The 10730-nt window shown below is 36.3% G+C and overlaps 1 protein-coding gene across 1 annotated transcript in view; it reads right to left on the bottom strand.

Moving 5' to 3' along the window:
• Positions 1-366: 366 nt before the first annotated feature.
• The window catches only part of ACTR3 (actin related protein 3), a 29323-nt gene continuing 18959 nt past the window's right edge, over positions 367-10730 (bottom strand). The window contains exons 4-12 of the mRNA XM_084208869.1: positions 10115-10225; positions 8610-8705; positions 7964-8071; positions 5901-6044; positions 4981-5154; positions 4534-4626; positions 3962-4087; positions 2363-2446; positions 367-1974 (exon numbers count right to left, since the gene is read on the bottom strand). Coding sequence (XP_084064995.1) covers positions 1879-1974; positions 2363-2446; positions 3962-4087; positions 4534-4626; positions 4981-5154; positions 5901-6044; positions 7964-8071; positions 8610-8705; positions 10115-10225 — 1032 coding nt within the window. The 3' untranslated portion in view covers positions 367-1878. The remainder of the gene's footprint in view (positions 1975-2362; positions 2447-3961; positions 4088-4533; positions 4627-4980; positions 5155-5900; positions 6045-7963; positions 8072-8609; positions 8706-10114; positions 10226-10730) is intronic.

Raw genomic sequence — 10730 nt, 5'->3', positions numbered from 1 at the left:
TTCACTCTTCTTTGCATTTGCTCACTGTTATATATATATGTGTGTTATGAATTTAAGTTTTTCAAGTGAATTTTTAAGATTTTTTTCCTAGAGAGGAAAATCATCCTTGCCTTAGGGATACTGCAGTGTATCAAAATATCCTGTCCCTAGGGTCTGATACAGTGGCAGAACCAGGACTGCTGGAAAAGCACAACTTTATTTTTTATATATTCGCCCTATTGGTCTTCCTTACCACATGAATCAGTCTACAGTTGTGACCAAACTGAGTTAAGAAGTGATTTATAAAAAACTGAAACACTGTATCAACTGTTAGGGAGATGTCATTTATAGTTTTGTAATAAAATTGTTCAAAATGTTCTTGTTTGCATTATGTTCTGCTTGATTCCAGCATGTAAATTTTTTACAATGCTTGCTGTAAAAACACTTTCCCATTTATCCTTGTTTTGGAGTCACATTTACTAAGTTTTGAAGCTCTGGAAACAGATAAGCTTCTCTGATGAAAATGTGAGGCATCTTTGCAACTCGGAAGAAACCGGGATATCTCCCTCTTGTGGTTTTTCTATGCAAACAGCCTCAACTCCTCTGTGGGCTCTGAAGTGCCTAAAGAAGAGTTTTCTCTCATCAAATATCAACAAACTGTAAGCAATTCCAGTCACTACAGAAAGTGTTTTTCCTAGAAAGAATGAGAAAGAGATTGTTTTCACTTTATTTTTATCTACATGGTATTTTCTTGCAGAAAAACCACAGAGATTGAAAACGCAGTGCTGACTCCTGAATAGCACCACCTGCAAGAAAGTGGGGGGAAAAAAGTTACAGAACAAAGTAGATGAACAAACCCAACAGTGGAGGAGCTGTCAGGCTTCTCTAGGTAAGTGCTAGCTAGCTGAACACACAAACTGCAGCTCTAAAATGCTCACACTTGAGTTACACAAAGCACATTACATCTCTACCTCACAGACCAACCTCACTCCTCAAAAGCCACAGCGGATACGTAGGGACCCATGCTCAGAACTTCCCATGTCATGAGATTAACAAGTCTGACACCAACATAAAAAGAAATTTTGTGCCTTTATTGGAATGGTGTTAGGCTTTAAATACACCAAATTTTGATAACCTGATTATTTGGTTTAATTAGAAATGACACTACAGAACTGCAATACTGGTCCAACAGTCTTGTCTTTACTTTTTCTTTTTTTTTTTTTTTTTAAAGCAAGAGATAGTATGAAAATGCACCAAGTAATCAGAAAGCACTAGCAGGCATTGGTTAATCCAAGATAGTAGCTTCTTAGTTCCAAAAGCACTCGCATTGTATGGAACCCAGGATTTAGACTGGTCATGATTTGCAAGAGCTAGTTGCATGAGTCATGACTTTTTTTCTTTTTTTTTTTTTAATTTACTTTCAAGTTGGTCACTGGTAAATTTTTTTCCTCAAATATTACAGTTTCTTTTATTCATATTTTTCCTCAAAGTATAAAAAAGTATGAAATATAAACAAGCTCCTGTATTGCACCCATGAAGGGGTACAATGGAAGCATTAGAGAGCTGACTATCTACACACCATCAAATCCCACCAAATCTTGGATAGTTCATTAATATACAAAATATCAGGGCACAGAAAGAACTAAAATCCACTTTTTTTTTGTTTTGTTACGCACAGGTTCAAATAATCAATCTAAAGAAAAAACGCGATCATTTTGGCTTTCCACTACATCCGCATGTTGAGACACTTATTAAAATGATCCTGCTTAATTGTGTTTGGTCTTTTTCTTATTGTCAAGTCATGTTTGTTATCTTAATACCAGCCATCAGACAAACAAGTAATCAGAAAGACTCTTCCTCCTCCCCACTTCCCCATCCCTGACCCCTTCAGGGTCATCTTTAAGACATGACTCCAAACACAGGGTTGTGACGACAGATGCTAGGGCCAATCTCTTCATAATCTTTTTTGGTATGGCATACTTGGTAGAATTCAGGCTGTAAAGGGAAGGGAAAAAACATTAGTGTATGGTATAGACACCTTAATTAACAATATTAACTTTTATGTAGCCAGTGGAAAAAAAAAAGATAGCACATAAATCCTAAAATTAATTTACATCATGCGTGGCTAAACACCTATAAAAAAAACATATTCTGCCACAAAAATAAAATGTGCCATTTAACAACTCACACAAAGCTTTAATTCGGCTTTCTTTTGCTCTTCCAAGACTTTAAAGTCTAATGCAAAACCAGGGAAGGTGTATTTATCACCTGAAGCCTATCAGAAATTCCCCAATCACATTTAATATACAATGAGGGAGAGATGAGAGCTCCAAAAGCCCAGTCAGAATGGCTCAAACATGCTCAGCTTTACAGCTAAACTCACTGTGGAAGCCAGCATGGATCCTCCAAACCAGACTGCATATCTCTGCATATGGTGTGTAATGACTTGGACATCAATGGGCTTGGGCTGCAGAAAAGAGAGAAAAGCACCACATTAGAAGTCACTTCTGCTGGTAAAAACAGATCTAGTTTTAAAGGAGTGTATATACCAAGCTTACTTTTCATAAGTTAGTATTTTCATAAAAGCTGTGAATGTAAATTTATCAGACTTTCCCTTGTACAATGAAGAAACAGCTCCTGCTTATAGATGAGTTACCTGCTTCATCAGACAGAAATACTTCCATTCACACCCATTTTTTCACACTATGTTCTGATTAATTTCTTGATGGACTATTTATTTATGCATTTATAAGCATTGACCCATAGTACCTAAACTTTAAAAAAACCCACACTTTAGGAAGGTAAGTTTCAAGTTTCATGTGATTATTCTAACAAAGCATCAGTTGCAGATTGGAAGTTTATCCAGGATCAATACAGTCAGTCATGCTTTTCTGAACTACAGCACTCATTCCAGTCAGCCATTCCCTTTCCCTCCACAGGCACACAACCTATTCCTTACTTGTGCCAATCAAAACTGCCAGTATATCTAACAGTTTCAGAATTTATTTTTCCAGCCCAACCTGCAGAAATTTGAAACAGTATCTAAAAATGTTCTGTGCAAAGCTCCAGCCAGTGATTCTTTGCCATGCCTGGTACTTAGAATAGAAGAAGAATCACATCCAACTCCCCTACTCAGATTCTGCTTCCTTACTAAGGGCTACAAGCCTAGTGAAAAAAAACAGAGACTAAATGATGTTTCTTGGGCCAGAGAACTATGTATGACTGAAATTTCAGAGTTGTCTACATGACATATTATAACTCTGCTGAGGTTTTAAAGGATTGTTTGAGCTCACCTAGCTAGATTGACATTGAAAAATAAATAAGGAAAATCAATTTCCTTTCAAAGGAAAAAAAACACAATTTTTTTTTCTCTGCTGGTCTTTTCTTCGTGCAGAGAAAACAGAAAGATGCAACAGTTAGGTCAGAGGTCTGAAGTGGAAAGAGCAAAGATTAAGGATCATGCAGTTTACTGAAAACATGAAGTCCCTTATAGGACTGTGAGGTAATTGAGGTGGGAAGGGACCACATCATATCTCTGGTTTGGCCTCCTGCTCAAGGCAGGGTAAGCTATGAAGCCAGAGGAAGGTATTTAGGGTTTTATCCAGCTGAATCTCAAAACCAGTAATCTCCCCACATGTACTGAGGCACTATCAGGAGTCCCAAAGCCTTCCCTTCTCTAATCAAGGCTCCCTCATTCCTCACAGGACACGTGCTCCTGACTCTCCTGGTGGCTCAACAATGAGCTCAATTCATTTCTCTTATCTTCAAGCTCAAGAGACTGAGCACAGTGAGCTGTAACTGATCAATAAACACCAAGCACAAAGACAGCAACTGCTGGTATGTGATCAGTGTAATGGATGAACCTCTGAAAAGCCTCTACATGAACATCAAATTTAAAATAAAGACATTTCAACAAAAACCATGATCATTGCAAGGTGTTATTTGCACATTTCCAGGTAACAGATGCTTGTTAAGAACCAACCTTCAGTCTGCCACCACTAAGTTCTTCACTAAGTTTCAGCCTGGCATCAACAGTCCTTTTCAAGTCTCGCTGTAAACGGCGACCGAAGTCCCTGAACATGGTTGAGCCTCCGGAAAGGACAATATTCTGTTTTGAATAACAAAATTTGTTAAGTACATCTGAAAATGCAAGTCTCCACATTACCCAGTTCCTAAATTCTAAATGTCTAAATACAGTTTTAAAGGCTACAGTTAGCAGGTATGCTCTTACTGTAAATGATCTAGCCTACAAGCATGCCACAACATGAACTCACCAAGAGTTTGCCACATTAAAATTGTCTGTGCTTTAAAATCCATTTATACCTTATTACATCTCACCACTCTTGCTCAGTTTTTTGTTTCCCTAATGAAAAAGCACATTCTGAAAATGTCTAAGTGAACAACAAACCCTTCTGCATATTGGATTAGTTTCTAGGAAAATGGTTAATTTTGCTCATTTGGTATTGGTTTTTAAGAGTTTCAAATATGTACCTTGATAAAAATCCCAATTCTTCTAAAGCCCATATATAAAAAATAGACATTATAGCTACTGACCTTATATAGAGGACGTCTAACATCAATGGGACAATTCTGAATAACTTCATCTACTACTTCTGAGATTGGCTGCGTGAAGTCAGGATTAGCAAACTGCAAGCAGGAATAAAATCAAGTCAAGTCACTGTGGAGGACCACACATTCCAAAGGAAAAGAGTAAAAAAAGGAAAGAACCATTTTGTTATCGTAGAGATGTCATGAAAACTAATAATGGAAACAGTTGTTAAATATTTTTGCTGCCATTTTACGTGCTTTGTGTATCAAGCTGGATTTTTATAAAGATTAGTAGCAATCAAGAATCAAAGCACACTGACTTGCAATAATAGCCAGTATCTATTTATAAATAAGAAGAAAACTAAGTAAAGATAACCACTTCTTTACAATTTTGCAAATAGGATTTCTTGGTTATAACCTGAAACAAAGTCTACACAATTCAAATCAACTTACCTCAGGATGGAAGAAAATCTCTGGCCCCAGGAATCTCTCATAACCAACATCAATGGTAAATTCTTTCTTTGAGATAGCATTAATTCCAGTATATTGTTTAATCCATTTTGTACCATCTGTGTCATACTTGTTAAATTCTTTTACTAAGTCAGGGCAAACATAACTAAAGCGCTCCTGAAAATTGAATAGATACAGTTAGAACTATCTAAAGTACAGAAAACTGGTAAGAAATTTTAAAAAAATACAGTAATTTAAACTTTTAAGAATAAGTATTAAATTGGCTGATAAAGAATAGGCCTCAAAACAGCTGAACTGACATTTACTGTACACAGGCAGATAATGGCTCTGCTACTACAGATCATTTCTGTGCAGCACTGAAGGCTCTGGCTGAGCTAAATTACTTTTCTTCTGCTTTTCCCCTAAACTTCCAAGACTGTGGGAAATTAATTCTGAAATACATTGAAGAACTGCCAGAGAAACAAAATTGAAGTGTACTTTAAACTGAATGTCTTTCAGAATAGCTTTGTTCTCTATGTAATGTGTATTACAAAAAAGAACACATTAATATTCAGAAAGAATTTAAGAGCAATTACAGCTCTTTATATGACACATCTAGCCAACAGTATTTCCTACAGAACATTACAATAATAATAGCAACAGGATAACAACAATAATGATAATGGAGGAGAAGAGAAAGGGGAGACAACAGGTAAAGAGTGAAATTCCAGGCCAGACTGAACGAGTATAACCCAACTGCAAACTCTGTTATTTCATGTTACTACATTAAGACATTTTTATATTAGTTAGAATCAGAGCCCCATTACTCAGAAGTACAATTACTTTCACATATTCTTGTACTTTAAAATCAGATACCAAGTTGTGATATAAAGTAACTTTAAGATCTGCAACGTTCACATTACCTTCACTGCTTTAGCTGTTTCCAAGGATTGTTCAGGAGGAATTCCTACTTCTCTCTCCCTCAGCAACTGCTGAATGAAGTATGTGATATCTCTGCCAGCAATTGGAATGTGTTTGATACAGCTGCCAATCACATATCCTTCAGCCTGTAAACAAAATGAATGTATCAAAGCTCAGAGGGAGAGAGAAAGGCATGGAGTCTAAACTCCTACCCACTACCTGTGATTCTGAGGCTAAAGCCCTTTAAAACCAGCTCATTTAATTACCACAAATCCAATTCTTCACAGTATAGCCTTACTTTACTTTGCATGGCATTGGTTCATAATTCTTACAAGGTTAGAAGAACAGAAAGGTCGCTAGTACATAAGGCAGACAAATCACTTTACTCACTATTCCTTGGCCTTTATTTTCTCTTCAAAATGAGGTTACTCTTACCAAAAAGGTCAAGGAACCTTTTTTGGTGAAATATTATTTTAGAATAACTGATGTGGCCCTGCAGTCACAGCCACTGATGTAAGATGTTACAATCCACATGAACCAAAATTAATTTTCTGAAAGCAGGGAGAAAATGCATCATTTCAGGACATTAATTGAGACTGCTCAGAACATCAGACTGGCCCATCCTCATCCATCAATCTACCCTTACAAGTCACACTCATCCTGGGGACAAGTGTAAATACACTAAAAAATGGTCAAGTGCGCAAGGCTGGCCTTCAACCCTACCAGACCTGCTAAATCCAAACAGAGGAATTCAGGTATCACACTCATAAAATGTTTAAGTTTTCCTATATACACACACCTCATATTCACACAAAAATGTCTTACTAACACAGAAAATAGTGTCATTAAAAAAATCTACCACTACTTCAGAGATAAACGTTTGTTAATTCCTTTCTATGTATTTTGTAACAGAAGTGGTAGAACATTGTTGACAACTTGTTCAACATGTTTAAAAATTTTAGAAGCAAATGACATTCTGCAAAGGAGGTCAATGTTTAAAATTATATAGACTACCTGCTCTTATTTCAACGAAAAAAAACCCTAACCCACAATCAGGAAAAGTTCAACTCTTTTAAACAGTAATTTTGAACTACTAAGTAAAATTTTTAAAGTTTACTTATAGAAGGTCAGTGGTGTCAATTGTTTCCTAAATCTTATTAAAAATACACTAACTTGGATGAACAGTATAAACAAAGATTTAGCCACTATATTCTCCCAAAATTAATAAGAAATTGCTACATGACAGTTTGACTACCACCAATGCTACTGCTTTTAAAAATCTGATGTCACATGATAAAGCTTTGTACAGATTTTTATCTTAAAAATTGTAATCTAACTTCATTCTGAAAATACAAATATAACTGGTACATAGACATGAATTTAGTTCCACCAGGAAAGATGGGCAATAATTTGACAGTAAAGAAAATTATTGCAGCTCTAGGTGTTCATTATTTAATAAAACATCAGAGAATCATCCAAGTTTCTGCTTCAGCAACTTGATGTATTGGAACAGATATTCAACACTAACCAGCCCCAGGGGTTGTTGTCTTCTAGTCTAACAGGAACTCTGCCTTTGCTTGTATGGCTGAAGCACTACTAAATACTGGGAACAGATGAAGAAAAACTATAAACAATACTAACTACATCTGGCCTCTAATACTTTGTATTATTTCTACTTTATATATAAAATGGATTGAGCTAAATGAAAATAAGAAGTCAAACTTCTTGTACTGAGTACTGTAAAGAGCCTATTCATTCTTACCAGCAAGCCAAACTGGAAATGTACTAAAGCAATTTCACTCATCACTTAGCATGGCCTTGACAATTCACCTTTTAAGGTAAGTCACTGAAAGACAATTAGCCCTGCCAAACTCAGGGTTACAGAGAAGTTCTTCAAGAGTTTCTGCACTACAAAATGAACCAAAACTCACACCCACAGCCCTGGGAATTATCTAGTGTTTTTGAAGACTCCTGATATTTCAGTGCCTGTAGGTGTACATTCAGAGAACTTAGAGGACAAATAATTCTCCACTGAAGCTGTAGTATAGCTCTGAGGCACACTTACCACAGGAATGACATGAGTGACACCATCTCCACTGTCTATAACTGTGCCAGTCAGTGTTCGCTCTCCTACTTGCCTTGATGTCCAAGATGCAGCTAAGGCGAGGACAGCCTTGGGAAAAAAACACACTAAAATCAAATACTGGTAAAACATCTGCCTGCAGACCTCACTTCCCACCACTCCTCCCAAGGACAGGCTGACACCCCCATGGTAACTGATAGCATGGAAATTGATTTAAAAATGTTATATATGTCTATACACAACAGCTTAGAAAAAGAGGCTGTAAAATGTAATTTTTGACACTTGCCTGATATTTTTTCAGCCATGCTCAAACATAGTTTTTCGTTACTTCATACTGAAAGGGATTCAGTTCTTGGATTAATAGAATTATTATGATGTGGTGTGTTTTTTTATTTACTTATGATGCAACAGATATCATACTCTACTGCTCAGAAGCCTGTAGAGGTAACAGAGGAACAGTGTCCAGTAACCACCCACAGAACCAAAGCATGTCAAACATGCAGTGCTGGAACTGCCAAAAGGACATAAATATATTCCAAACACCACATACACAGTTTTTTCACAGTTAAATTAGTTTTAGCCCAAGGAAAAATACTGCAGCTGTAACTTTCAACAGCCCTCCCCTTACCTGAACAGCAATATATAGCCCTGGAACGTTGAAAGACTCAAACATGATTTCAGCAGTATATTCTCTATTTTCTGGAGTATTTAATGGAGGCTCAGTCTGTGAGACAAAAAAAAAAAAGTTTTACTTACAATCAAACCAAACATTTGACTTTAAAAAAGAACCACCAACTCCTAAGTTGAGTCATTCAACAACAATAGCATGTAAAAATAGTAATGGACTAAGGGTGCTTTTAAGAATTTATGCAAATTGCATTAAAAGAAAGAAAATCAAAAGCGCAATAAAAACTACATCAGTTACTGCTTAAGAATTTGCATCCAAGACCCCTTTTGTGGGCTCGTTAGCTCATTACAACTTTTGATTTCACTTGAAAGAATCAAGGACTATCAAAATATGTCAAAGGATTCAGTTTAGCACTTTCATTCAAAGAATGACATTTTTTAGGTTTCTCAGTGAAAAGAGCTGCTTTCCTTCAGAAGGCAGCCACTGTAACACAAGTTGATATGCTCAGCTATAGGAATGTACTCAAGTGAGAGAAGCTGAACATAAAGCATACCATAATAGTGTGCTATAGCTTTCATTGAAATATCAAACATACTCAAGGCTCTGCTCTGAAGGAGCATTTTGGATAGTGCTACAGAATACTTGAGAAAAGAAAACATTCTTCCATTGCAGCAATTGTCTAACAGGAGGGTAAAAAGAGGAGGGAGCCAGATTCTTCACAAAGGTGTTGGGACAAGGGGCAAGGGACACAAAACTCAACTTGGGAAATCCTAAGTAGGTATTAGAAGGAAAAAAGGTAACTTAAAGGTTGTCAAATACTGAAAAGGGACCCAGGGTTGCAATGGCATTTTGATCCTTGGAGATATTCACAGCCTTGAGCAGCTGGACTTACTTATTGCTTCAAAAAGATGAAGACATTTAAACAGGTGTGGCCAACACTTCTAACTCCTAACTTGTCTACAAATATCACACTAAACCAAACTGCCTATTTCAATGACCCTAAATAAAATACTAAGGAATAGGAGATGCTTCAGAATAACATTGACCTTTATTGAGAACTAATCAGCCCAAATATGACAAACAACCCTTCCAGTTTCACAGAAAATAAAAGACAGAAATTTACTCTCTAGATACTTCATCCAGATGGCAGTACTGTAAAAACAAAATAATTGCAATTATGTAAAGTCAAAACACAAGCATTGTTTTTGTCTCAAACATATAAACTTGAGATTACTGAATTCAGTGGAGAAAGAAAATAAGAAAGTGATGAATCAGACAATTTGGAGGGAAATGAGAAGAGAACAGAAAAATGTTTGCTGTTCAAACACACTGACATTTTTAGAAAATTAAAGAACCTGGATGGCTTAAGGCAGGTCAAGAAAGCTCCAAGTAATTTATTTACTTTTGCTTTCAAAATATGCATATTTATATTTAAGAATTTACATAAATCAACACATTGTTATTCATCACACAGAAGTTCTTAAGCAAGGCATAAATTTACCTACCAAAAGAAAATAATGGTCTTCAGGTTCTGCCCTTAAATACTTAAAGATTACTTGCTCCATAAACCTCTCCATCAAGTCCCAGTCTTCAACTATACCATGGCGGATAGGCCACTGGTGGAGAAAAAGATCAAATTATAATTGGAAACAGAAAGAAAAAAAAGAAACAAAAAATCCCAAAACCAACCAAAAAAAATCTGTTTTCAACTGCATTAGAGGTATGTGATCTACACAGGCAAGACACCTCAATTTAGGCTTCCCCTATTCCTATGTGAAAATTCTGATTCCAACCTTGAGTAGCAGAGACAACACACTGGCATTTTTCCCAGTACAGTGGAATGGTGGCACTGGGATAAATCAAAAGTTCCCCCAGCCCAGTGTCCCACTTTGATGCTGCTGATAGAAGCTGCCAAGAACAAGAGAATGTGGCATTTCCACTTAACACCCTCTCAGCCTCCTTTCACTCATGAAGAAAAAAAAAAAATATATAGGGGTGTGTGTATATATATATATATGGTTTTTTATATATATATCTTTATACATATATATGTTTTTATATATATACATTTTTTTTAAACCAGCGTTTTGCAAATACCCACAGGCTACCCAAGATCAACAG

Source organism: Fringilla coelebs (genome assembly GCF_963513975.1).
Source record: "Fringilla coelebs genome assembly, chromosome: 7".
Lineage (NCBI taxonomy): Eukaryota > Metazoa > Chordata > Aves > Passeriformes > Fringillidae > Fringilla > Fringilla coelebs.
This window is presented reverse-complemented; position numbering and strand designations above follow the sequence as displayed.